Below are 26,524 nucleotides of genomic sequence, written 5' to 3'. Positions count from 1 at the left end.
AGGCCTCTCGCACCTCCTCCAGTGAAGTGGTCAGACGCTGCCCGACAGGGACGGAGAGGGAGAAGGAAAGACGTGCTTCTACACACACACACACCTGCACCTGCACCTACGTGCGTATATAATGTCTCACAGCGGAGGAATAAAATAGCAGAAAAGCTGAAAGACGAGCAAGCGAGTTGCTGTGGGCTTGATACACTAAGTGGTGGACGATGACAAACGACGGCAGCATCACAGCAAGGAAACACGTCGCCCAGCAGCCGTGTGGCGAAACTGTCGCTTTTAGAGCTGTGCGGAGGTGTTGTCGAGCTACATATCTCGGGTATGGTCTCTGCACCACCATCACTGCCTACACTACATCGCATGATCTCACGGCAGATTGTGTTTCTTTCACTGCCCTTGCGTTGCATGCTTAACAGGATTCACTGTTCACCCTTCTCATGCTAACACTCTTCTCTCTCTCCACCTCTCATTCCTCCTCTTGTTTTGGTTTCCTGCGCTGCCCTGATGCTTACCAATCCTACACACATACGCGCGCACCGAGGTATGTGCGTCAGAGAGCTTTGCTAGCTTTTGGTGCTGTCACCAGGCCTTGAAGACGACTGCGGCACGTCACGTGCGTGTGTGTGTGTGTGTATGCGTCTGCTTGCTGTGACGCTTCTTCACGCTACCACCATCATTTACACGTGATCGATTGAGTCTTTCTGCGTGTTTATCCCCCTCTCTCTTGTTCACGAGTGCTTCATCTTAAATAGAGCGCTTTCCTCTGTGCTACACATGTAAAAACTGCGTTACTAACCCACTCGGCACCCTACACGCTGGTGGCATTCACTCTCTCACTTCTCAGTGCTGTGCTGTCGTTCTCCAGACTATCTTGCGTTGCTGGACCTCACTTTCTCAGCCTTTCTTTGTTCCTTTATTTTTCAAATGGGACTCCTCTGAGGTCGACGCAGGGCCAACAGAGAATCGAAAAGAAACGAACACGGCGAAGAGATTTCTGTGAGGGAGAGGCCGAGCGCATAATTTCAGCGGAGCAGCTCGAGCTCTGTCGAGCTTCCCTACATTTTTGCCCTTCACTGTAGACTGTCTCTTTCCTCTCCTCTTTTTTACTCTCTCTGCTGGCAATTTTTCTCGTTTTTCCTTTGCATCTCTGCTATGCATCTGCCTCTTTCACGTGACTGAGTTAGTGTCTCGTCTGGACTGACTTGTTGCTCTCCTCTGTCTTCCTCGTCGTCGTTGCTGCTGGAATCGGCTCCTGCCTGCCTCACGATTTTATTGCCGTCTCTCTCTCTCTCTCTCGCACATACGCACAGACTCTCTCTCTCTCTCTCACTCTCTGCTGAGGTTTGTCTGACTGGCCTGCTCGAGATTGCGCTTCCTTGTCTCTCCCTCCCCAATTCGAGGAAAGACAAAGCCGCAACACCGGCGGTCTCCTCTTTCTCCCTCCCCTTTCCCTTCCGCTGCTCCTCTTTTTTTCTTTTTCTTTTCAGCTTGTGGGTGCGCTTGTTGCCACCGAGAAACGACAATGAGCACGAAAAGCCGCGCTCCTGTTGAAATCCAGAAGAGTTTCGTTCAGCAGGTGCAGAACATTTCTGCCCACACCCGTGGCATTAGTGACGAGCTTGCCCTCATGTCACAGAGCCTGCGCGATAGCATCGAAAAGAATCCCGGCCCTACGGCGGACCTGCTCGCTGCCGCGAGTCAGCTGAGTAGCTCCACAGTGAGGACCTGCATGAACCTGTGCAGCTGTCTGCACGATCTGGGCAGCATGGGTGAGGCCGCAGAGACTGTGCTGGCTGCCCAGCCGGAGCTGGAGGTGGCGCTGCTGTTAAACTTTTTCGGCATCTTTGCGACGCAGATGAGCGTCTTCTTCAAGGAAATGGACGCATGGTGGGACAGGAGTTGCCAGTGCTTTAGTCGTAGCAAGGCAGCGTTCTTCAGAGAGTTGCCAGCCTCTAGCACATTGTCAGCAGCGGACATAGAGCGCGAGGTGTCAGCAATGACATCCGCATCGACTACAGGTACATGGCGGTACAAGGAGAACGAGGCGCTTGATGATGTCGTAGGCAGAAAGTTGTCCCAGCAGCACGACGAGGACGGCAAATTAGTAAGTGGTGGTACCGCTCTCAAGAAGGCACGCAAGAAGGCCTCCACGGCTGCCGAGGCGGAGACGTCCACGGTGGCAATGTCGCCGCGGTCGCAGGAGAACTTCGATGCCTCACAGAACAGTCATTCTAGCCGTGGCAGCACCGAGGACACGATGATCGCCTTGGCAGCGGCGGCTGAATCAGGTGCTCAGACGGCTGCACCACGACAACCTAAAAAAAAAAATTCATTGCCGGTGGTCCCCGTCGGTGACGCACCTGCGGGGCTGATGCCGGAGGAGCTGAGCTCCTTGGCGCTTTCCGAGCCACTCTACCTACTCCTCACCTCCACCCTGGAGGAGGCGCTTGGTGCGGCTGTCATGGCCGCCCGTCCTAATGTCTTCAGTAACCTGAGCAGTTTTACCTATAATGAGCCTGTCGCCACGTATTACGTCCGCCTTGTCCGGCCCGGCAGCTTGGCGTACTTTGTCTACTGCAACTACATTCGAGGCAGCGTGGAAACGCAGGATGACTTCCTGTGTGACGTGCTGGAGACCGACTGCGCCGAGGTCGACCCATTTGTGTCCCCTGCAGGTGAGGTGATCGTCGACGACCCGTCGGACCTCTCCAGCCTACCGGCGTGTGCATGGGGCTGCGGCAGCAGCGAGGACAATGAGCGCCGTCTGTACACGATGTACGCGCTCGTCACGCAGCCGTCACGAGTCGGCCCGACAGCCATCATACAAGACTCGCTGAACATGGGCGCCGCGCGCGAGGAGGTACTGCACATGGTGGCACTCGTGGACGGCGCACCGGATTTTGCACGAGTGACGTGCATGGTGCAGTCGGAGGGGCGTCCTGTGGAGGTACCGAACCAGAAGCAAGCGGCCATCATCACCTTCTCGCGCAGCGGGTTCGTGCAGGCCGGCTTTGTCGAAGTGCCTGACTCGGAGGTCAAGGCGGCGGTGTCACATACGAGGCTCGAAAAACAGAGTGCTGCGGATGCTGAGATGTCGCTCTTCCCGAGGGAGGAGCGGGGTGCCACAACAACATTTCAACCTCCTGTACAGCTTGCGTCTCTCGATCAGCCTACTTCCAGCGCCGGAATATCATTTGGCGGTGTCGCGCGTGGGGCCGTGCAGGGTGGCTACGAAGTGCTGAAGGCGCCCTTTACGGTAGGCCGCGCAGTTGGCGGTGCTCTACTCGACGTCACCGGCGTCACCGACACGGTGCGCAACAACATCGAGGGCCTCTTTCGTAGGGCTTTCCCGGACTTGGTTGGCGAGACGGTCGTGGACTCCTTCAACTGCGCCTGGATGGAGCGGTCCATAGTGAAGCAGGGTTACCTATTTATCACGCGGTACTGGGTGTGCTTTCAAAGCACCGTAGCTGCTGCACACTTTTCCATCGAATACGACGAGATCAAAGACATTGTCAAGTGCAAATCAGTGAAGATGTTCGCGAACGCGATTGAGATCAAGACGCACCTGAATGACACGATCTTTCTCACAAACTTTCTGCAGCGGGACCAAGCCTATGATGCTCTGATGAGTCAGTGGCTGAAACAGTAAGGGAGGGTGTGAGTGAGTGGGGTGGGGAGGGAGGGGGGGGGAGAGCCGTACGAGGTTGACTCCAAGAGGGGCTCATGGATCGCTTGCAAAAAACGATCATTTGCATCTCCGTATGAAGATGCGGCAATGTCCCGCAGCAACAACTGATTTTGCCTTTCCCTCCGCTCTTAGGTGTCACGTCTGCCCATGGGTTTCTTTCCTGTGGTTATTCATACATGCTCTTGCGTTTCTCTCTCTCTCTCTCTGTGTCTGTATGCGTGTGTGCGTGTGTGGGTGTGCTTTCATTAAGTACTGACAAGCAAAGCAGTTCTACTCATACGATGATGCGACCTGCACTGCTGTGCATTCCTCACGGTAGCGTGTGCTGTTCCCCTTTTTTTCTCTTGATTCTCCTGCTTCCACACCCAACGACTGCAGCGTCCGTTGAGCTTAATGAGGATGAGACAAGAGAGGGGGAGGTGTGCGTGTAATTGTTGCTGATGTATTTGTGTGTTTGTGTCCGCGTGTAATCGGGTCAAGCGGTTACGCAGTCCACAACTCTCATCGTATGTGCTGGAAGCGGGCGCTGTGGCTGCCCTGGTCGCAGCGCTTTCCTGATGTCTTCGAATTCCGTCTCATTCCTCACTGCATTGCCATCTCCGTCTCTCTGCCCTTCTTCCTCCTTTTCTCATTACTTGTCGCCCTCCCACGCCAATGTCCACGCTGCACTGAGCAATGAGTCGCCCGTAAGGGTCGATACACACTGTCTTCCCCTTCTCTCCCCCGTATTGGAAGGGAAAGAGAGCAGCTGTGCGCACCTCTCGCTCTTTCCGTTTCACTTTGTCCTTTGCCTGCGACGTGCCTTGCACTCATCTCCCCATCCTCGAAGCTTAGTCGTCACAGGCACACAGCGTGCGTGCGCAGACACGTATCAGCATCCTTCCCCCTCAATCACGTCCTCCCTGCCCTTCAGACAAGCACACGCAAGCCAGTGAGACATTCTTCGACAGCACACAAGAGGGACGAAGCAAAATAAATTTGCACGCGCTTGCCTCCTCTCAGCACCTCTTCTCCTCCCTCACTTTATACACAACTATCAGCAAGCTCCTGCCCCCACCTTCTCCGTCTCCCTCTTGTATTGGTCGTGTACGTACTTTGTTCTTGTTCCTCTTGTTCTCCGGATCCCTTTCTCTCTCTCTCTCTGTCGCCCACTATTTTTGGTCGCCTTTCCCTTGAAGTGCCGAAGCGGGTTAAGAGCGCGCCGGTACGCCCCATACCACCTCCCTCTTTCAGCTGCGCTCCAGCACTTGGGTGTGTTGTTGTCAGTGTGTGTGGGTGTGTGTACCCCTCAGCGTTTCTTTTTTTTTTTTCACTACTTTTGTTCTCGTTTGCCCCCTCCTACTCGTGTTTTCCTTTGATTTTCCTTTGCGTCTCGCTTCCTTTTTTTTCTTTTCTGCTTTAGCGCTATTGTGGTTGTCTGTGCTCTCCTGCTCGGTGGAGTGAGGGAGTGCGTGTGTGATCACCTGTTCGTTTCGCCCTCGTTCTCTCCTCTCTGTGTTTCAGTTTCGTTTGTTTCCGTTTCTCCCATCCCCACGTTCAGTGCGGTGTATCAGGTTTGAACTCTTCATGTACGTACGCTTCCCCTGCTACCCCTTTCTCCCCACCTCTTTGTTTATTTTATGTTTCGTTTCGCTTTCTCTTCTGTTCTTCTTTGTCTCTGTCACCCTCACCGCTTCTGTGAGGGATTACGTGTTGTTGTCGCTGCTACTGCGCTTAGCTGTTATGCTGTGATTCTTATTGCGTCCTTTATTTCGCCACTTGTTTCTCCTTAGATTTGCGCCCCCCCCCCTGCTGCGACTCTCGCACTTTTTTGTTTGTATGTGTACGTGTGTGTTTGTCTGTGTCCTCACGCCTCTTCAGCTCCGCTGCTCTCTCTTTCTCTCTCTCTCTCTCTCTCTCTCTCTGAGCCTGTGGCTCACATCATCGCTGTACTTCTCCGCACTTTTGCTTGTCTGTTTTCCCCCCTTTTCTTTCGTGTTCCCTTTCTTTGCGGGGGGACGGTCGGTCGGGAGTGAGGGAGGGAGGGGTGTCGCCAACGTTCTTAGCAGCCCTCGCTTTCTCGAGTGCCGATTTGCCCTCGCCCTGGGGTGTACATATCTTCCTACGTCTACAGACGCTCTTCCCGCACGTACACACCAAAACGCATACACGCACCCCCACCGTAGGAGGAAAAGGGGTGCGTTATGGACAACGGCCGCTTTATGTACTCTCGTCCTGTTGTGGTGACGGAGGACCGAATCAAGGAGGCCTTGGAGAAGCAAGCGAAGCAGAAGGCACTCAAGGCAGCGCTTGATCGGCAAGTGCGGGAGGCCGAGCGACTGAAATCGGATGCGCATCGTGCCAAGGGCAGGCAGGGCAAACAGCGGGGTGACCTCAAGGTGAACTTCCCGCTGACCTCCTCCTCGGCGAATGAGAAGAGCAACGCGCAGACCGCCTCTCCTGCGGTCACGGCTTCTGTAGCCGGTCCTTCTCCCCCAACGGTGAGCACTACAGTTACGCCAGGCACGGTCGAATCCACCCGATACACATTTTCCTGTCATGAAGGTCAAGGGACCTTCAAAGTGGAGGGCTCCTCTGCGCGTCGCCTCCAGTCCACGCTGCCGCCATCTTCAGAAAGTCGTGAGCGCATCGGTGGTGCTACGCCCCCGAATACCGGTGGTGAAGCTGGTAAAGCTCTCGCCCGGGCACGTCGACAGCCAGGAATGAGCGAAGTCGATAGCGGCTCGGATCGGCACAACAGCCGTGGGGGCAGGCCAGTGCCTGCCGCAAATGGCGGCGAATACCAAACGAATTCGCTGCCAATCAACTTCACCGCAAAAGCGACCACCGGCAAGAAGGCGGTGTCGCCCGAAAGCCGCGGTGGCGGCAATGCAAGAGGGCATCGTAAGAACACAGGCAACGATGGCTACGATACCCAATCCTTACCAGTAGAGCTCGTCTACAAGGTGGGTCAAGCGAGCAACAACACTGCAGTGGCCAAGCCGCCGCTACGTCGCATCACAACCCCTCTGCAGTCCTCGTCCAGCGGCCATGTGTCAGAGCCAGGTAGGCACCAATCGCCACTGGGCCCGCTAACGGGCGCCGTGCCTGGCAATCCGAAGGCGGCCGCTCGGGAGAACTTCACGTCGCCCCCTAACGACCGCACGAGAAGCCCTGACTGGGCCGGCGCTGGCGGCGGCCGCCCTCTCTTGTCCTCCCGTATCTGCGGAAAAGGTGCACCACGTGTGCTGGCCAGCGGTGGCGGCACTCCAGAAGAGAAGGTCATGGGTGCTCGGTACGTGTCGCCGCGTCCGTTGGCCCGACTCGCCGGCGGCATTCTCCCTCCGCTCAACACTCACAATGACTCTGATGTGATTGAGATGTCCGCCGTGCTCGACGCGGCGACGCCTAATCGCGAGTACAGCGTTATGGGCGCCGCAACTGGTGCACCCAGCGGCCCCATGGACGGTAGTTCCGCAAAACCGTCGTCGCACAGGCGGACGAGCAGCACCCCTGCCGAGCGACTTGCACGTCCCTCGCAACCGCCATCCCCGCCTGATGCCGTGGCAACGGAGCAGGCGTATAAGCAGGCAGAGCGAGAGAAGGCGTGGGCGCAGCAGGTGAAACAGATCAAAGCAGAGTTGCGAAAAACACGCGCGAAGGGGCCGGGCAAGGGCGGGCTGAAGTCTGGTGTCGGAGGTGCCATTAGCGGTACTCCGCGGCGTGCCGAGACGGCTCCAGATCCACAACCGCACCCACCAATGCGGGGAGGCCTTGGCGGCGCAGCCGGTGGTGGTGCCAGTGGTGCTCATGGTCTAAATGGTGTTGGTGCTGGGACCAAGGGCAACTTTGATGGCGGTCGCCCTCACCAGGTAGAGAAGACGGACTTTGGCAAGGTGCACATCTTCACACGCGAGAATTTCCGGCCGATCACCGCCCCTGAAGACGCCATCTCCTACTTTGGAATGCTGTCCCCTCCATCGCTGCCGGCGCTGGCGCAGGCGCCAAAGGCGAAGCTACGCGAGCAGGCATGGTCAACGATCGAGTCACTGACGGAGGCGGAGGGAAAGGAGGAGACGATGGGTACCGAGGTGGGTTCCTCGCCAAGCATGAACGCCATTCACACATACACGAGCACCGTCACCTCAGGCGAAGAATCGCTAAAGCTGGCGTCGCTGACAACACGCCAAGTGACGCTGGGGCTGCCAGACTACGGCAACAGCGATCCAGTGCCCATCCAGTTCAACCATATCTTGCAGTTCGTTGAGGCGCAGATGATCACAATGAGTCAAGCAGAGAGCCTGTGGGACTTCTTTGCTTCATCGTCTGAGGTGGTGCGTCAGGGTGGAAGCGGCAGCAGTGCTGAACATGCGAGATCATCGCTGTCGACCCACAGTACGCGTGACGTGTGGGGACGTGCGGCGCGTGGTGGCGTGAATGACTTTGTGGCCTCGATGAAGTCGAGCACGTTAGAGTTAGAAGTTGTCGAGAAGAAGACCGCGAGGAACGGCGCTGGCGCCACCACGGGTGACAAAGACAATGACAACAACGATGGAAGGTCCCCTTTCGTCCGGCACTCTCCCTCCCAGCTTCCGACTTCCGCCGTGCTGGCACCAGCGCTGCGCCGTAAAATTAGTCAGCAGCACTCGGAGCATGAAGCGGCGCTGTTGCACAAGCCCCACAAGCCACTGCAGAGCAGCCGTCCCCGCCTAAGCCCGTCTGGCTCTGTCGGTCGAGGAGAAAACGGTAGCTCAGGCGGCGTGGTTGGTGGGCCCAGCACCTCTCCGCACTATGCACGAGTGCTGCAGAATCGCTTCGGCACCACAGCCGAGACTCGTGACAAAGGCGGTGACGAGGATGAGGGGGGTGCTGGCACCTTTGACACCTTCTCCAACCTGATACTGCCTGCCGACCTGAACGATGACTAAGAGGAGAGCTGCTGTCCTCTTGCCAGCGGTGTGTGCGGCAGCGTGGTGGTGGGTTGGCATTTTGGCCCCTGACGCCCACATCGTGCACGCCTGCTATGCCAGTGCTCCTTCACCTCTCTCTTCTGCTGTGTGCTCTATGTGCTTGTGAGACAACTACCGTGGGTTGCACGCGCGGACACTGCTGTCGCAAGTGGTTGACAGCATGCCTCGCATCGCCTCTTTTTTTTCCTGCTCTTCTTATCCGCCTACTATACCGACTTCCCCGTTTACGCGTGGCGCGTGACACGCTGGAAGAGGTGATGAAAAGGGCGTCTCTTTGTAGACACATGCGCATGCATGCTTGTGAGTAAATCTAAGATAGAGAGTGGAGGAGGTGCAGCAGCACCCCGTTGAGTCCACTCTGCATAATCGATAGCGAGGTAGGTGTGCTGTGCGTACTTGTGAAAGAGTACCCAGACCTTCAATTTTGTAGGTCAGTGAGCTCTCTTCTCAACATCTCGTGGATTGAGGAGGTCTCGTACGCCGTTCTGTGCTACTGCTCTTCTAGACACACAAACCGACTCACACGCACATTCAGACCAGCATTTACGCTTGTTGCTCTTGTGGTGAGTGGCGCAACAACAAACAAAGCAGAGGCGTCCTAACCAGGCTGCTTCTGACTCAGTGGTACTTCTCTATCCCTGCCCAGTGGTGCGGCGCCCTGTGTGTGTGTGCTCTCCATCCTGCCTCGTCGTCTGTTCTCGTTGTTCTGAGAAGACCCTCGAGATGGCTGATCTGCCTTCACAGAGTCCGTTTCTCTGAAGTACACAGGGGCGTGTGGGATGGGGATTTGCGCGCGACTAACGACGACCTTCCTCTCCATGTTGTTCGGTAGGACTGCCACTTACGGCACCGCAGTCTCACGCTACCCCCCTCCCCACTCTTCTTTCGTTTCCTCCTCGTCGGCTCCTTTTTTGGGGGAGGGGGCGGGGTTTATTTTACCATACGCGTTTCTTCCCCTCCTTCTCTGTGTGGGTGTGCGTGTGTGTCTCTCTGTTGCTCCACAGGGGTAGCGCGGCGCGCCACCCTCCACCCATGCTGCCCCCCTTTCTTCTCCTGTCCGAAGCCGTCTGCGCAACAGCGACACGTGAGCATAACTCACCGTTGGGGAGTATCTGCGACCCCTGTCTCTTCTCTTACTTGTCGTGTTTTAGAGGCCGAGCTGGCCACGGATGAGTCTGTCGAGGCAGCTACTGGACCCCAACTGTCAGCGCGGCGATCTAAGCGTTCAGCGCGGTGGTCTTACTGTCAGGGTCATCGACGCCCTGTGGAAGCTCCCTCGCTACAACAATCACTATGTGCCCCTGTGCGTGTCCCACGATTTAGTTGGAGGCGAAGTGATGGCGGAGTTTTGAGGGCTCATTAAGTGACACCCGCACCTGACCTCCCTGGAGGCGCAACACTGCGGCTTCTTGGACGACGACTTCCACTTCTACGTTGGGGCGGCCATTGTGGCTATGACGCACCTGACCTTTCTGGACTTGAGCCGCGACAGCGGACTGACGGACACGAGTGCGGAGAGGGTGACCTGCATTCTTGTCAACACAGAGGTGGAGACGGTGCGGCTGGTCGGCACCTCACTGAGCGAAAGTGGAGGCCAGGTGATCACAGCTGTGGCGGCCAATACGACTACCCATGTCAGCTGCGAGCTGCCCTTCACGGTTGGCAGTACCGTCTTGGAAGACGTCAAGACCAGCACGCGGCGCAACCGTGCCCATCGTTTCATACTAGGAAACGCCACCACGCACTACACAGGTCTCTCTGTGTGTGTGTGTGTGTGTGTGAACGTGTATATACGCCACACAGAGGTGACGCATCCCTCTTTTTCCTCTTTTTCGGAGAGGGGGGCAGAGTCATACTTGAAGAGACGCCTCTAACTGAAGAGTACCACTTGTGCAAACCTCTGAGGGCAAGCAGAGCTGTCGTGTCTCTCTGTGGGTGTATATCTACATATATACATGTACATATATATGGGTGGTGGTGGTGGTTCCACGTTGCTAATCTACGAAAAGGAAAATATTGGGCTGTTGTTCGCTTTCTCATCCATCTGCTTGTTTGTTTTTCACTAACAATTTTTGTGCGCGCTTTGCTGGCTCGTCTCCTGCAATCCTTCCATCGTGAGTTTTCGTATCCCTCACCAACCTCTGCCAGCTGTGGTTGTTCTCGCCGGTGTGCTCCACCTTCCCCATGTTCCAGCATGACAGTAACTGACCACATCATCCTCATAATTGTCTCCACTTGCAGCGTACCAAAGGGTACTTCGGTCTCAGACACGGCAAACCTTCATGGACGCGCCGTCGCGACGTGCTTTGTGAGCGACACGTGTTGAGAGGGCAGAGATGCATGAGAGTCCGCATAGCACTTGTGTGAATCACCCAACGTTTGTCCTGTCGACAACTCTGCGGTCAGCTGCACTGCCTCTGCACCTCCTTTCTCTCTTCCACGTGTGTGCTCTCACAAGGTTTGCGAGGGATGAATGAGTCACTTCCTCCTCTCTCTGCTGACGCGCATCCCCTTTCTTTTCCATTCATCGAAACACATACACTTCATTCCCTGCCCTCCCCCGCTCTGCGTATGTGACTCCGCATGACAGTGGGCGTCCTTCTCATTACCACTGTAAGGGAGACCAGCGGTACTCCTGTTTTCCCTGCTCTACCTCCCCCTCCCCCCCCCTTGCTCTTCTTCGCCTTGTACCGTGAAGACGGGTAGGGCTGTCATATATACGCGCCCGCATATATACAAAATGCGGTACTTCGTCGTGGTGCACGAATTTCGCGCGGAGGAGGACGTGGAGTTGTCCGTCTTGAAGGGTGAGATACTCAGCGCTACGGAGGGTATTGCCCAGGATGGCTGGATAAAGGTCGAAGTGGCCACAGATGCTCGCCGCCGCGGCTTTGTGCCTATGTCGTACCTCCGCGAAATCTCTGCCGCAGAGGCGGCGGCTTCAATGGCTCCACCCACCGCCTCTGCACCACCAGCGGCGTTCGCGTCGACGTCACCGATGCGTACGCCGCAGCACACTGAAAGAGAGACCTCAGCGAGTGCAGCGCTTGCCAACACGACGACATCGACGTCATTCGACTTGGGAAACCGTAGTGGCATGCTGGCGAAGGGATCCAGTCCCTCTCTGCAGCCCGTGCGCAGCCCCGAGACTGAGACTGTGCATGCCCTGGCCAGTAGCAGCAGCATCCACTTGACTCCCGCTCAGCAATCTGCGGGTCCGGTCAGCCGTCACCTGCTTGAGAATCCCAACGCTGTTGTGGACGCCTTCATGAAGAATGAGGTGTACTTCAACCAACTAATGCAGCGGCGCGCCTCGGCACTGGCGCAGATGCAGTCCGGCTTAGAAGAGGCCATGACGGAGGTGGCCGCTTGCAAGGACCGCAGCGCTGTGCTCGCACGCAAATTACGTGACCTAGATGGAGTGGTGGAGCGCGAGCGGCAGCGCTGGATGAACCGCGTGGAGGAGGAGAAGGCACACGTGAGCCGTTCAGTTCCCTATAGCACGCAGTTGGCTGTGCCAGTCAGCTCCGGCACCAGCCCGGTTCGCTCACCTGTCAGCGGACAAAGTGGTAGGCTGGGGCGGAGCATGCTGGACGGCGACATCCCACGCGAGCTCAGAACGTAGAAGAAGCGCGAGAGGGGTGGCGTTATACTATGGCGTACTGCATTTAGGGCATACACATACGTAAACGCAGGCACTCCGAAGTCATTGAGAGTTGCGTCCATGTCAGCGTGCCACAGGCGCAACTTTGTGGTTTACACCTTGTGGCTTGACCCCGTCCACTTGTTGATCCCCTGTACGTGTTTTATTTCTGTCACCCAGTGACGCCTCCGTGATGCGCCCATGTGCGCGTCATTAGAGTGGATGTACGCATTTGTAGAGATCACACACATGGCGGCCTACAATCGAGCTTTTCTCTGTGGCTTTATCTTTTTCTCTCTCTCTCTCTCTCTCTGCGTCTGTGTCTTTGGAGAGAGCTGGGGAATCTTGGATGGGCATCTTCACGGTGGTTTTTCTAGTTTTGTTTTCGTCTCCCTATCGGTCCAATCACTCCGTCAATCGCGAGGGCGTGGCATGCCAGCTCACAGCCGCAATCTTGTCTACTTCCTTTCTAGTCAGCACAATGGCTGTTTTTCCTGCTTTACTTGGGCAGCTCTCGCTTGTTCAGGCCTCTTTCTTCTCGCTTCTCTGCCTTTCTCCCTGGACCGTCTCCTCCTCCTCCTCCTCCTCCTCTTGCTGCAACCAAAGGGCTTTCCTCTTCGGCCGATTCACAGAGAGGCACGCGCCTAGGCACACCGTCATCAGGCTACGCCACAACAAAAGAAAAACACATTAGTGGTTTTTGGCCTATGGGAGTAGCCACTGTCCGCACGCGGTGGGGGAGGGCACTGCTTCCCGCTTCTAGTGTCGTACTGCTTGCACTGTTGATGGTTATGTGTTCTCGGGCGAATGCGGACGTGATTGACTTGCCGCTCTGCGCAGAGAAACACGGCTTCGCCGGTGAGTTTAATGACCACTACACCATCGCGGTGGAGAAGGCACCAGCAGCTGGTGAAGCAGTCATCCTTGTTGCACGTGCTTTCCCCCTCAGCTTTGGTAACCTGCTAGCGCAGTGGTTGTACCTCAACGTCACCTACCGAATCTCTGAAGGGGCGCAGCTCACGAAAACATCCGACAACAACGGCATTTTGGAGCTCGCGAACGTGGCAGCTGGCACGAACATCGAGGTACGGGTAGTGCGAGTGCGTTCCGATGGTCCGGTCCCGTTTCGTTTTTTTAGCTTCTACGCGAACAACCCGGCCTGCCACGTAGAAGTGGCTCCGGAAAACAGTTTTGTGGCTCCTGTGCCGCACAAGCTTTCTGCCGCGCCGCAACCGCCTCTTACCATGTTCTTCAAGACAGTTCTGCCTCCAACCGTGAATGCGCTCATCGTTCACATTAGTGCCGACGGCCGCACCGCCCAACAGTTCAGCACTGCGGACAAGGTCTACACGTCAGGAGACCTTGTCCCGGCTGGCAGCGGAGGCGCCGTGTTATTCGCGTACTCCCCTCCGTTAGAGAGCATGGGCCTGCCGTACTGCTTTACAACCGTGTCTGTGAGCTACGGTGACTGGCAAGAAGGTGACTCGACGCGACCAAGCGTGCAACCCACATCCAACAGTAGCGGTGACAGCAGCGCTTCCAAACCGCCGACATCGCAGTCCATGTCGGTGCTGCGAAGGCTTCTGTGGGGTTTTCTGTTGATGTTCCTCGTATATCAAGCAGCGGTGTCTGCGTACAATTATTGTGTTCTCGGCGAGCGTGACGTAATGAACATTCTTCCATGCGCAGAGTCTGTGACTACAGGGGCGCGGACGGTGCGGCTCGCCACTTTGCGAGGTATCGGTGTGGCGCAGTGTAACAAGGAGGGTTACAACTCCTTACAGAACCCCGACGATCCCTACGCGTGAGCAGTGCACTGCTGAGAAGGAGTGTATGTGTGTATGTGTGTGTGTGTGTGCGTATGCGTTGGAGCGCAGTCGTGCAGGCAAAGAGAGGGTGTGTCGTACCTCCCTTTCACATGCCCGTGCATAGGGCAACTGAATGCTCGGACTGACGCGTCGTATTTCACCACACGTGCTGTACTGCTTTGCCTGTTATATCAAAGATGGCGCGTACGGACATCCACATGCTTGATTGCCCTCAGGGATCACACTGGCTCTCTTTCTCTCTCTCTTATTTTGAGCGAAGCTTCATACAAAGCGACTGTAACCAATTTCAAGAGCGGCTACCTAAGCAAGCACTTGCATGCGTCCTGAGCGCTTATTCAATCGTGTTTGGTGTATGTGTGTGTGATGTGGTGTGTGGCATGCTGGAGTGGTTTCCTGCGTTAGGCGCTCTCTTTAGTTTGTCTTTCTGCCGCCTCTCTCACGTGCCCACTGCATCGCAGTGGGTTACTCTCATCGTATACCATTGCCCTCTTTTTCTCGCCCCTTCTCTTTTCGGCTCTTCTCACAGGCGGTCTGCAGCGTTTCGGCTGCTGGAAGCATACCCGCTCTCCTGTGTGTGTTTTTCCTTTTTGCTGTTGTTGGGTTTCGTGATTCCCTCAATTGGCAAGCCCCCTTCGGAGCAGCAAAGCAGATGCGTGCGGCAGTGTGCACGGTGCAGCAGGCACCCGTCGCGGGAGCCGCCCTACGATGCCAAGCACGACTCATCACGCGCCTCTACACCTCTTATTACAAAGGGGAGTTGTTCCCCAATCAGCTGGTGCGGCCGCTGGAGCGGTTGCCACGCGGCGTCTCCCTCGCTGCTGCGCGCAAGAGTCAGCAGACGGCAGCGCCGAGCAGCTCGGGGTCTGGCAACGCTGCCGCGGCTGCGTCACCAGAGGTGGTTACCTGGGAGGATGTGGACAGCACGGATCTTGTGCATACAAATGAGCAAAGTCGTGTCGTAATGGCTGAGGTAGGCCTCGCCCCGAGGCGTCCGTATGTTCCGCTTAGCGAGGTCGCAAAAATGGAGCTGCAAGGTGACTACCTCACAGAAGGTGGCCTGCATCAAGAGGCCTTAGAATACTACGGGGTTGTAGCCAAGGCGTATGAGCTGGCCTATTCTAAAGGACATCCGCAGGTGGCTGGCATCCGCCTCAAACTCGCCGGTGCCTTTCGTCGAACACGACGATTAACCAGCAGCAAGGCCAACTGTGAAGCGGCGCTGCAGATGCTTGACAGTACTGACCAACCGCCGCTGGAGCTGATTGTAGAAGCGCTATTTGAGCTCGGTCTCACCACGGAGGCAATGAATGACGCTTCCGCGGGCACCATCTTCGAGGAGGCCGTCACCCTCGTTGACACCTTCCACAACTCGGGCCAGTCGCACAAGATGCTGCGCCTACTCCCCCGACTTGGTCGCCGCTTCAACCTCAACTTCGAGGAGAAGTTCTTGTATTTCTCGCCATTTGATTACGATCGCGTCTTCGCACTGGCAGACCAGTGCCTGGAGAAAGCCGAGGCCTTCTATCAGGCGCGCAACGACCGCGCGGGCGTGATGCGGGTTCTGCAGCAGCGTAAAGAACTCATCGACAAGAAGTTCTTCAACATGCGGGACTTTGCCGGCCGCATTCACACGATGCGTGGCCATTGGAAGCGCCGCGCGCAGGTGCTCACTAACGCACCGACGCCGGACGAGCTGCTTCGGTACTCGCCCACGATTCACCAGGTGCATCGCGACTTCAAGTTCGAACTCAACGCACCAATTGGTCGTGAGAAGGAGGTGCAACCCGGCGTGAACCGCGTGGTGCAGGACATGGGTAATCCGTACCGTTGCCGTGGTGTCCACTCCCAGCGCATGCTTCGTGATGCAGAGAAGAACTTTGAGAAGTATGTGCGAGGCGACGCATTCGGGGCGTAGCGGGGAGTCGTTGGAGCGAAAAGAGCGCGGAGGCAGAGAGAAAAAAAGCCCGAGGTTTCCGTACACGGCAAGAGGCATTATAGGCGTTGCAGCAGACAGGCATTGCGCGGAGGGCGGGAGGGGCTGACTGCGCCGTCTCGCCAGCCTACAATCGGCTTCGCGGCTTCTGTGTCAAATTGTCTACTTATTTTTCGCGCTGAGGGCAGTGAAGTGCTTTCCGTTGTCGCTCAACGTTGTTGTTGTTGTTGTTACGATTCTGACTGTTTTTATTATCCCCTTCTTTTCTTTGTGAGGTCTCTTGTCGCTCTTGGTGTCGTGCCAATGGCGCTGTGGTGGATGCTGTGGCTCGGTGGATGCATGCATGAATGAGGCTGAATTGTAATCGCCTGCGAGTATTACACAGCAGAAGCAAACGAGTAAAGGGGAGGAGGGTGTGTGGAGAGGCATGAGCGCTACTGCGCGCACCTAAGTTCACGGTGCATTAACTCCGTAGGGTGGAGGGCGTGGGGCTAGATCCACAACCCGCACACAGAGGAACCGGAGCCGACATATCTGCTCACTTTCTGTCCACCGCCTCCTAAGTACGGTGCTTTCATTGTGATCCACGAAATGCTTCAGCAGGGCATCCCTGCAGGAGGTCTGTGTCTTTCTGCGTTTGTAGGTGTGTGTGCGTGTGCCATAGAGGAGGGGAACTCCACGCTATCCATCGAGGGTACTTTCCGTCCTTCCACTATTCCGATGCAGTTCTCCTTGGTGTACTGCGCTTCAGGTCCCAACCTAGTCCTCACTCACACCTGCAGCGTACCTTTGCTTCTTCGCTACACATCGTACACTTGTTTTCCTTCGCCTATCTTTCTGGTTGGCGGCCCAAGCAGGTTCTCCAGTACAGAACTCGTGAGGTGCACTTTGCACAGCTTCTCACATACACGTTCATGTCTGTTTTTCCCCTTACATCGCTGTCACCACTGTTGCCTCTTCAGCGCTCGCCATGGCCTCATCGTATCCTGCAGGCGGGGCGGCCAGCACATGTGCTGTTATCCCCATCAACTATCTACGTCTCAAGCGGCATCGCCGAACGATCTTCTTGTACTGCGACTTTCAGCAGGACACTGTGCAGGCCATCAAGGAGCGCATCGAGAAGCTCACGAGTCGCACCTTCTACACCATGTGTCTCTACTACGGCAACCAGCGCCTAACTGACGACGTGACGCTCTTCAGCACTGGCATCTCCGAAGATGGCACGGAGCTGTGGATTGGCTACTCAAAGGGCAAGACCGTCGAGGGCGAAACCATCTGGGAAGACGTCGCGGAGGCAAAGGTGCCTGCTGCCGCTGCCGTGTCGGAGGTGGCGCTTGACAACACGGGCGAGTCGCACGCAGGCGGTGCCTTTGACTCTGAGGTACAGGGTGCGACACAGCGCTCTGTCACCATCTCGGATGCCGTGAAAGTGACCATGTAGGGGGCCAATCCCTGCACCACCTACCCCCCCTCCTCTCCTCCTTGCTGCTTAGCCCAAGTCTCGTTTCTACACTTCTTCCTTCCATTCCGTTCTTGTGGAAGAGGAGAGGTGGTGGGTTCTCTTCCCAATGTACTGTAAGCACCTCGCCGCCTGTGTGTCCGTGTGCGTATCTTCTCATCTCCGTCTCTTGCCTTGAGTGTCTTGAGCGGTATTCCCACCTTGAGGCGCCGCCCTCTTCCTAAAGGTACGATGAAAAAAAAAACGAAAAACACTTTGCCTTTCCTCAGCGGCGGGGGGGGGTGAGTGCCGAGGACCATTCGCATTCTCCACTCCCACCCTCTCTCCTCCTTTGCAGAGTCTGTGATGTATTTCGTGCTAGCGCGGCGCGGATTCAACGAGGCGGAAGCTGGTGAAATGTGTCTTTCCGTCATTGAACATCCAACTTGAAGTGCGCCCTCGATACCTGTCCGCACGGATACGAGAGGGTGAGTTGAGGCGGGAAGCGGCGGGCGCATGTGTGGCGTCGTCATTTACCTTTCTTGGCCTTGTACCTTCCCCCTTTACTGCCCTTCACTTTCTTCTCTGCGTCTGCAAGTGCCTACGCTTGGTTTTCTCCTTGTCTCCCTCTCAAGTGTGTGTGTGTGTTCTTCCACTGCTCCTGCAAGGACGATCGATAGAGGTGGGTGACGTTGCATAGTTTTATTTCCGTTGGGCACTCCCACCCCCCGCAACCGCCGCCCACTCTGCCGGTGAATGGAGGGTGCCTACGTCTCTTTGTGCTTCACTCGGCTTCTAGTGTAGCACCTTGACACACCCCTCTCACCGCAGGATGCAGTGCCCCTGGGATGAGGTGATGACGGAGGCATTTCGCCGTGCTCAGATGGCGGGGCGTGTGTTTCCGCAGCTGTGCGACTTTCCCTCCTCTGTGCCGGGGGACGTTGTGCAGCTGACGTATTTGAAGCCGCTTCGGGCGCTAAACGGCGACGACAGAGGAGGTGCGCCAATGCACGCTGCTCCCCTGTTATGCGGGCCACTAGAAGTGACCGGGTTCTTTGACCCGATGGAGGACGAGGAGGAGTCGTTGCTCATGACGTACGGCGGTGATGCCTGGGCCTCTGCGCTGTTTGTGGCGTCCCACACCCGCAGCGGCGGTGGGTACTACAACGGCGTTCGCTAGGGTGCACCCCCCCCCTCCCTCCCTCTCAAGAGAGTCGTACCACACATTTCTGAGGTACCTCGCATTCAGGCACTGCAATGAAAGTCGCAATCGCTCGTCTGAGCGTACGCGTGTGGCCTACTCTTACCGTTCTTCGTACTCTTTCTGTGAGTCGGGCTCCGGGGGGAAGACGCCGGCGAACCAACGGTTCTCCGCGGAGCTGCATTGTGTGGTGGCGGCGTCTGTATCGCACTTACATCGACGAAGAAAAAGACGAAGCGAGCACCGCCGCTGTACCTCTTCTCGTTGAGAGAAGAGGACTCCTGCTGCCAGTGGCACTGGACTAGTGCGTGCTGGAAACGAAAACCAAAAAAATGACTGCAGCGACGCCGGCATCAGCAGCAAAGCCAGTCAGTCGCAGGTGTGTCGACTTGTTGCCTTTGTTTGTCGGACGAGGATCGCTTGCGTGCCCTTGAGGCGCGTAGGCAGATGCCGCCGCTGTCACCTTACCCCTTACCTTTTCGCCTCGGCCGCAGTTCGCATGCCATTTTACATGACGGAGGTCATCGTCGAAATCGCTCATCCTTCTTCTCAGCACTTCACTGCTGCTGCTGCTGCTGCTCTCTCTCCGGCGTCCTTACGACTTGTTGCTGCTCCCCTCCTTCTTTCGACTTTTTCTCCTTCAAAAAGTAGACTGTATCACGCGCCTCTCTCTAGGCTGATCTCCTCCTGCCTGCGCCCCAACCCCCCTCTCTCTCTCCCTCTCTCTCTACTCACATAGACCTCTACCGAAGACTCGACGCAGTCATACACTTCACAAGGACACCCGTCAGGCCAGGCATTCAAAAAGTGCCCGCTACAGTCTGCGTGCCGACCCTCACCTCTTCCCGTTTTCCCTTTGTTTTCGCAACCAAAAGTGCCTGCTGTGCCGAGAAGGCATTTATTGTTGCGATAAGACGATTGAGGGGAAAGAGAGAGGGGCACCCTTGCTCTTCTCCCTGCGTCTCCATTCTTATCTTCCCTCCGCCGTGTACTGCGCTGTGCCCTCGTTGCGTAGTCTTCTCTCTGTTTGTCGGCGTGTCTCGCTTCACTTCGGTGGTGTTGGTGGTAGTAGTTATGATACTTGGGGAGGGGAGGAGGGTGCACGCATCATCTCATTCCCTGGTACGCCTTTCCAGGGTGCCTTGTGCACGCTGCACTGACTCTGTACTTTTACGACAGCTGCTGCTATGACTGGCGCTCCACAAATCCCCAACACGTCTCAAGCACAGCAGCAACGCAACGGTTCCCCTCTCGCTCTCTCCCGATCACGTTTTTCTTCATCCTTCCTCCCCGCATGACTCCGTCCTGCACCCAAGATGGACATCGACACGCTTCTCACGCGCCAGATGGAGCTGCACACTTCCGTGCGACAGCCCCCGAAGAGCCCGCAGGACCTCGTACAGCTCAAGGACATTATGCGCAACTATAAGCATTACTTTGAGTCGTTGCGCACCCTGGCGGGGCGTTTCAACGTGGAGCCTGAGACTGTCTTCCAGTCCTTCATGTTCATCAGCGTCGGCGGCACCGTGAATTTCGACCGACAACATCAAGACGGCTTGGTCCCTATGCACCAGGCCAAGGTGTTGACGCGCTCCAACGCGATTGAGCTCGCCCAGAAACTGTGCAAAGAGCTTCAGAATTCGGAGCTTATGGTGTACGTTGGGCTCAGCCGTGACCTGCGCAACACGCTCCGCGTAAAGGTCGAGGATGGCAACGATCTCAAGACGGCTGAGAAGAGCGTGTGCGAGGCGGTCGAGTACCTCAGTTACATTGATCATCGCGCGCACCACAACCCAGATAAGTTGTACGCGCTTTACATGGCCGAGGACCCGAGCTCGCTGGCCTCATTGTTGGGCGACGGGGAATCGTCAATGACTGCCTTATCGGGCACCTTTCAAGACACCTTTTCCGCGACGTTCTCGACCCTGCTGCTGCCCACGCTGGGCGACGACGGCATCCCGGTGGAGAGAGAACCAACGGCGCTGCCAAGCCCGCTGTCTTCCTTTCTACCAGAGCTGAAGAAGCAGTGCGCCGCCGCAAGTGAGGTGTCCTCCGTAAGCGGAGGCGCGACTAAGCGCCTCAAGGCGTCTCAGGTGCTCCTTGACTGGGTAGCGACACTCCCACCAGAGTACTTCGCCGCGCGCACCGAGGACATCACGGGTGCACTGGCATCGACCCTCGCGCTCTTGGCTGCTGAAAAGCGGTCGGCACTGTGTCGTGTGGGGTGCGACATCATCATCATGTTCATGCAGCGCCTCTCGCCGGAGCCGGCGTTCATCGAGGACGTTCACCGCTGCGCGTGCAGCAGTAGTGCGTCCACCTTCAGTGGCGCGCTCTCGCTCTGGGTGTCGAGCTTGGCGAAGGGCATTTATGTCACGATCGCTGCAATCTCCTCAGCAACAGACGCGGCCTTACGCGCCGTCGCCATTCAAAGCCACGGACACCCAAGCGTGGTGAGGACTCTCTTGACGGCCCTTTCCGGCGGCGCGCAGACGGAGCTGCGGCGGAAGTGCCTGGGCTACCTCGCATTGTGCGCTGTGGCAGCTCATCAGCTGCGCCCCGAGCGGGTGCGGGAGCTAGTGCACCTTCTAGGCCCCATCGCCCTGAAGTACGTCTCAAACGGCGACTCGCCGAGCCGCAAGATGGCACGCGCGCTCTGCTCTGTACTACGCGTGTTGGCCCCTGCCGGGTTTTCTGAGGGGTGTGACGGGGTACTTCACATTGCTGATGAACGCATCGAGCTCCTCGTGCAGCAGGAGCTGTCTCACGTTGAGCCAGCCGTTCGTGGCGGCCCTCAAGAGCTGGAAGGGCTCCTCTTCGAGGTGAGCACGTTTGTTTCCTCAGTTCGCTCCACGTTCTCTGCAGGATCGCAATGTAGCCTGCCCGGCAGCATGCGAGGCCGTGGCGGCCGAACGGGCGCTGTGGCCGGCAGAAGCGCACTTCCCCAACGCGATGTGGCGGCGACGCCCTGCGGAGGTCGTGGCCGTCAACGCACGTCGGGTGCAACCGATGCAGGGACGGCTGCGGGAAGTAGAGTTTCGGCGCGGTGTACCGAAGGCACCGGCGCTACCGCTGCGGGGCATCGTAGTGTCGCTCGGCTCCCTGCATGCCAGTACCCGAGAGGCCACGCGGGGCCTCATGGACGTGAGGTGGTGGAGGGGCAGGACCCTGCGCGCTGCTCAGTGGCTCGACGTGCTTTGCCAAGCGGCGGCCTCAGCCCGATGTCCATTTCTTCTGGTGGTTTGGCTCGTGCACACAAAGGTTCATTTCAACAGGCAAACATGCAGCACAGGAACAGCTACGACGCCCAGGCATTTCTCGGCAGCCCTGGCGCAAGCCCTAAGAGAGCGGCAAGGTGCGCCGCGGCCGAGGAGTCGTTCCACCGTGGTGTTACGTCTAGGCATACCTCCGCGGCGCATGCACTACCGCGCGAGACCGGCTTTGGTGGGCACGGGGGAGGAACGGGGCACTTTACCAACGCCAATGCCGGCTCGAGTAGGGAGCATCACGCTCTCTTTCCAAGGCTTACATCTACTCTGCGCCGGACACCCTGTGTTGGTCGCGCAGTCGCAATGGAGGAGGGTGTGCTGCCACCGCCTCATGGTGTATCTGTGCCTAGCTCCGACCGACTCGTGCCGCTCTCATTGCGAACCCACGTCGGTCACGGCAGTGAGTTTGTCTGCCGGGATCGCGCCCCCTCGAGTTCCTTCAACGGTGTCACGACTGCGGGGCCCGACGCGGTGCGCATCAGTCAATCACTGCGCCGCAAAATCGAAGAGAACAAGGGTGCTCTGGAGTCGTGACGATGGGGAGCAGACGCGTTCGTGGCAATGTCTGGTGAGCACCAGAGGATGGGAGGTGGTTAAGCCCAGTTGAGCCCGTCTCAGCGCTGCTGTTACGCCTCGTGAATGCCGATGCAAAGTCTGTCTGCTGTGGCGCCGGCTAGTGCTGCACCCTGTGGGCGCTGTCTATGATCATGTACAGTATTGTGTCTGTGAAAGTTTGCCGTCGACTGGGTTCTTTTGCTTGTGGATCGAGTGAGGACTGACAGTTTGCTGGCTTGGACGGATTCCGCAGGCAGCGCTCTGTGCGTGGAAGTGAGACACTCGTGTGTCGCTGTGGCGCGTAGACGGTTGCGAGTGTGATTAGTCTCGCTCCCTCTTTTTATTCTGCCTTTCCCCTTCGGCTCTCACCCACTTGTGTACACCAGACGAATGCACACCGCGCAGATAGCTTCACAGCTGAGAGGCGGTACTTGTCACCTCTCAAACCGACAAGGGAATGGCTGCGGGTGTGTGCGCGCACCCACGCGCGTGTCCTCATTCTTTGTCTCCTCTCACTCCTGTATATTCGCTCTTCTCCCATGGCATCTCGCGGTCTGTTTCTCTTTTTTTCCTTTTCCCTACTGATTCGTTAAAGCTGAAGGGTACATTACAGTGCTAACACGCTCTCAACGGAGACAAGCGAAAGGGTGGAGAGGGGGCCAGGACGACGCGAAGACTTCGATACGTCTACGCAGCCGTCTTCTCCGCACGCACAGCGATATTCATTCCTCTCCACCCAACACATCCGCTACACCTAACCCACCTGCACACCCTAGCTCATGAGCTCGCCGTTACAGCCTGCGCAGAAGAAGACTAAGACGGAGGATGCATCCGACACCGCTGGCGCTGCCGCGCCCTGGGTGGAGAAGTATCGGCCACGCACGTTGGCAGAGGTAGAGGCGCAGGAGGAGGCCGTCAGTGCTCTCCGGGCATGCCTGAAGAAAGGAGCTAACATGCCTCACTTTCTCTTTCACGGCCCACCAGGCACGGGCAAGACGACGTCGATCCTCGCAGTGGCGCATGAGCTCTTTGGCCCTGACTATATCCGCAGTCGGGTGCGTGAGCTGAACGCATCTGACGACCGCGGTATTAACGTGGTTCGGGAGAAGGTGAAGATCTTTGCTCAGGGTGCCGTCTCAAGCAATGGTAGCAGTGTCACCCAGTCGGACGGCAAAGTCTACCCGGTGCCCCCTTTCAAGCTTATTATTCTCGACGAGGCCGATGCGCTGCTCCCTGATGCTCAGGGCGCGCTGCGACGCATGATGGAGGACTTTAGCGATGTAACCCGCTTCTGCATCCTGTGCAACTATGTAAGCCGCATCATTGATCCTATCGCGAGCCGATGCGCCAAGTATCGCTTTAAGCCGCTTGTAAAGAGTGCCCTTTATCATCGCATCGAGTACGTGGCCCAAGCTGAGGGCATCACCCTCTCGCCGGCCTCTCTCCAAGCTTTAGATACCGTGAGTGGCGGTGATCTCCGTCTCGCCATCATGCACCTCCAGTCCGCACAAAAGGCGAACGGGAATGACTTGACGAAGGAGGACTTCATCTCCGTGTCGGGCAGCGTGCCGGCCGACGTGATGCAACGATACATCAGCGCACTGTTCTCTCATCGTTTAGAGGAGGTGATCCAGGCATCGCGTCGGCTTGTGGCGGAGGGCTTCGCCGCCGCGCAGGTACTGCTTCAACTGCAGAGCTACCTTTTGAGCACTGAGTGTCCGCTAAACTCAGCCCAACGCGGAAAGATTATGCTAAAGCTGTGCCAGACAGAGCGGCGCCTTGCTGATGGCGGAGATGACTACCTGCAGCTGCTCGACATTGGAAGCGTTGTATGCTTCTCATAGAGTGAGGCCCAATAAGAAATGCAGTCACAGGGAGAAGTTCCCTCCCCTCCCCCTTCCCTCTCTCCTAAGAAAAAAAAGAGAAAACACACACACGTGCGGGTGCGCTTCTCTAGGTGTTCAACTGCGAGTGTGGCATCGCTGACAGTCTTAGCCAATGGGCTGCGCTTGATGGTGTCATAGGCAATTCACTCAGGACGCAGCGGAACGGCATGAGCCCAATGGAGGAACATTTCTCCCTTTCTCGATCTCTGTGTATCGTCGTCCCTGCCGGCGTGCAGGCGTGAAGGAAAGCGAGTGTGCGTGTCTGGACGTTGTACGGAGGGTGTAAAAGAAGGCTGGGAAGTTTTCCCTTTTCTAAAGGAGAAAGAAGAGAAGGCAGCGTATTCACTTACCGTAGAACTGCTCTTCAAGGGAGCGTCTCGCTTTGATACGCGGGGGCCCGGCGTCTGTATTCCCCTGCAGGGACGCTATCGGGGGTGCCATGGTGGTCTTCGTCACGCTCCCCACAAACACTCGTGTGCGATCTCTCTATTTTTCTCCAGCGCTCCCTCTTCTGTTTCCCGCCTTTTCACTCTCGGGTCTCTCTGCACGTGCGCCACGCACTTGACACTTTTGTGTGTGTGTGTGTGTTGCGGGCCACGGAGGCGCATGGCAAACCACATAAAGCCACCCACGCACCCACAGTAGCGGCAGCATTCCAAGTGGCTATTGGAGCAATTCCTCTCCCTAGCGCCACCACCCTCGGTGTTGCGCACCTAAACACCCCCCCTCCTCCTCCTCCTACAAGAGGAGAATGCACTCTTCACGGGGCCTTTGCTTTCTGGCAGCGTTAGCGTTGGTGACGCTCTGCGCTCTTTTTGTGCTCCCCACGACCGACGCACAGGCCGAGCTAATCGGTGCCGCGCCGTACAAACTGAAGGTGGATTGCCCCGCGAAGCATCTCACTGAGGAGAACTTTGAACATGACACCCAGGCTTCTGGTGGCATGACCAGCGGCAACTGGCTGATCCTCTTTGTGCCAAGCAGCGATGCTGCCACAACAGACCGTTACTCCCAGCAGGTGGTGGACGAGATCACCAGCTTTGACTCGTTTGTGCGGCTCTCAACTGAGGTGTGGAGCACGTATCAGGTATTACCAGCCTACGTTCTCTGCGACGAGAGCCCTGCTTTGTGTGCGCGGTTTAGTGTTGAGAAGTCGTCAGCGAAGCTCATAATTCTAAGTGCGCGGCGTATGTATCCATACCCTGAGCAGCACATCCGCTCCGTTACTGACATGGAGCTCTTCGTCTCGGTCTTTCGCCGCATGGAGAGCAGGGCCGTTCCGCCCCCACTGCCTGGTATGACCATCTGGAGGCAGCTCATCTTGCTGCTCGGCGGTGCCATCGGCATTGCTCTCGTGTGGTCGTTTGCGCCGCGTCGCATGAGCGCGCCGCTGCCACCGAGCTTGTCGTCCACCCACGTCAAAATGGACTAGCGTGGCTCACGTGTTTCCCTCCTTCTTGCGCGGAGAGGGAAGTTGTTTTCTTGCGTTTAAGGGGCTGTGCCACCGTGCTGTGAGTTGGCTGCCTGTTCGCACGAAGAGGCGCGCGCACCATCGCTGCCGAGAATCGAGAGCAGTCGACAAGGAAGCGACCGCCTAACAGCAATCAGGACTCCAGCGTACACACACACACACAAGCACAGAGTGGCCCAGGCACGAAAATAAAGACGAGGTGCATCTCCATTTGACGAGAACTCAGTGGGCCGCAATTACAAGTTACAGTGCTTCACGAGCACAGGCACACACATGTAAGTAACATGACGTGGCTCTGCATCGCCGAGAGCTTCTGATCTTTTTGCTGGGTGAGTGTGACCGCCTCCATGTTGTTCCCCAGGTAAAAAGCCCACACGGCAACGAACCCACGCTGCTGCAGGCGTTCTTTCCAAGTGAATGGAGGTAAGTAGTTGCACGAGGTTGCTATATCTTCCCTTTCCTTGAAAACTCGTGTTCTTCCTCGTGTCTCGCGCCCTTCACTTCTTAGAACTACGTTGTTTGCTCTCCAGCGGGGCTCTCCTCTTCTCTTTTTCGTTTCCGTGCTGCGCTCGAGTCCCCTGAAGAAGGGGGACATCGCCGGGTAGTATCTCAGCGTCCGCTTCGCACGCTGTGCTGGGAAGCCACGCAGCCTCCCTTCT

The 26,524-nt window shown here is 57.0% G+C and overlaps 11 protein-coding genes across 11 annotated transcripts, besides 1 other annotated feature; all 11 read left to right on the top strand.

The window, feature by feature from the left end:
• Window positions 1–1,522: 1,522 nt before the first annotated feature.
• Window positions 1,523–3,652, top strand: LPMP_302650 (hypothetical protein; the record flags this gene model as incomplete). The annotated part of the gene is made up of 1 exon (XM_010702986.1): window positions 1,523–3,652. One exon carries the CDS (start codon window positions 1,523–1,525, stop codon window positions 3,650–3,652), a length of 2,130 nt encoding a protein of 709 aa, XP_010701288.1.
• A 2,222-nt stretch (window positions 3,653–5,874) lies between these two features.
• LPMP_302640 (hypothetical protein) lies at window positions 5,875–8,598 on the top strand (the record flags this gene model as incomplete). The annotated part of the gene is made up of 1 exon (XM_010702985.1): window positions 5,875–8,598. One exon carries the CDS (start codon window positions 5,875–5,877, stop codon window positions 8,596–8,598), a length of 2,724 nt encoding a protein of 907 aa, XP_010701287.1.
• Window positions 8,599–10,094: 1,496 nt separating this feature from the next.
• Window positions 10,095–10,514, top strand: LPMP_302630 (hypothetical protein; the record flags this gene model as incomplete). Its single annotated transcript, XM_010702984.1, has 1 exon — window positions 10,095–10,514. One exon carries the CDS (start codon window positions 10,095–10,097, stop codon window positions 10,512–10,514), a length of 420 nt encoding a protein of 139 aa, XP_010701286.1.
• Window positions 10,515–11,380: 866 nt separating this feature from the next.
• On the top strand, window positions 11,381–12,265 carry LPMP_302620 (SH3 domain protein-like protein; the record flags this gene model as incomplete). Its single annotated transcript, XM_010702983.1, has 1 exon — window positions 11,381–12,265. The coding sequence occupies one exon, from the start codon at window positions 11,381–11,383 to the stop codon at window positions 12,263–12,265; it is 885 nt and encodes a 294-aa protein (XP_010701285.1).
• Window positions 12,266–12,990: 725 nt separating this feature from the next.
• Window positions 12,991–14,091, top strand: LPMP_302610 (hypothetical protein; the record flags this gene model as incomplete). The annotated part of the gene is made up of 1 exon (XM_010702982.1): window positions 12,991–14,091. The coding sequence occupies one exon, from the start codon at window positions 12,991–12,993 to the stop codon at window positions 14,089–14,091; it is 1,101 nt and encodes a 366-aa protein (XP_010701284.1).
• A 670-nt stretch (window positions 14,092–14,761) lies between these two features.
• On the top strand, window positions 14,762–16,027 carry LPMP_302600 (hypothetical protein; the record flags this gene model as incomplete). Its single annotated transcript, XM_010702981.1, has 1 exon — window positions 14,762–16,027. The coding sequence occupies one exon, from the start codon at window positions 14,762–14,764 to the stop codon at window positions 16,025–16,027; it is 1,266 nt and encodes a 421-aa protein (XP_010701283.1).
• A 988-nt stretch (window positions 16,028–17,015) lies between these two features.
• Window positions 17,016–17,486, top strand: LPMP_302590 (hypothetical protein; the record flags this gene model as incomplete). Its single annotated transcript, XM_010702980.1, has 1 exon — window positions 17,016–17,486. One exon carries the CDS (start codon window positions 17,016–17,018, stop codon window positions 17,484–17,486), a length of 471 nt encoding a protein of 156 aa, XP_010701282.1.
• An 829-nt stretch (window positions 17,487–18,315) lies between these two features.
• On the top strand, window positions 18,316–18,663 carry LPMP_302580 (hypothetical protein; the record flags this gene model as incomplete). The annotated part of the gene is made up of 1 exon (XM_010702979.1): window positions 18,316–18,663. The coding sequence occupies one exon, from the start codon at window positions 18,316–18,318 to the stop codon at window positions 18,661–18,663; it is 348 nt and encodes a 115-aa protein (XP_010701281.1).
• Window positions 18,664–20,000: 1,337 nt separating this feature from the next.
• Window positions 20,001–22,487, top strand: LPMP_302570 (hypothetical protein; the record flags this gene model as incomplete). The annotated part of the gene is made up of 1 exon (XM_010702978.1): window positions 20,001–22,487. One exon carries the CDS (start codon window positions 20,001–20,003, stop codon window positions 22,485–22,487), a length of 2,487 nt encoding a protein of 828 aa, XP_010701280.1.
• A 974-nt stretch (window positions 22,488–23,461) lies between these two features.
• LPMP_302560 (replication factor C, subunit 2, putative) lies at window positions 23,462–24,352 on the top strand (the record flags this gene model as incomplete). The annotated part of the gene is made up of 1 exon (XM_010702977.1): window positions 23,462–24,352. The coding sequence occupies one exon, from the start codon at window positions 23,462–23,464 to the stop codon at window positions 24,350–24,352; it is 891 nt and encodes a 296-aa protein (XP_010701279.1).
• Window positions 24,353–25,145: 793 nt separating this feature from the next.
• On the top strand, window positions 25,146–25,826 carry LPMP_302550 (hypothetical protein; the record flags this gene model as incomplete). The annotated part of the gene is made up of 1 exon (XM_010702976.1): window positions 25,146–25,826. One exon carries the CDS (start codon window positions 25,146–25,148, stop codon window positions 25,824–25,826), a length of 681 nt encoding a protein of 226 aa, XP_010701278.1.
• A 615-nt stretch (window positions 25,827–26,441) lies between these two features.
• Window positions 26,442–26,524: part of a repeat region that runs on past the window's edge.

This window comes from Leishmania panamensis (assembly GCF_000755165.1).
Source record: "Leishmania panamensis strain MHOM/PA/94/PSC-1 chromosome 30 sequence".
Taxonomy (NCBI): domain Eukaryota; phylum Euglenozoa; class Kinetoplastea; order Trypanosomatida; family Trypanosomatidae; genus Leishmania; species Leishmania panamensis.
Note: the sequence above shows the minus strand (reverse complement) of the source record. Positions and strands in the feature narration are given on the sequence as shown.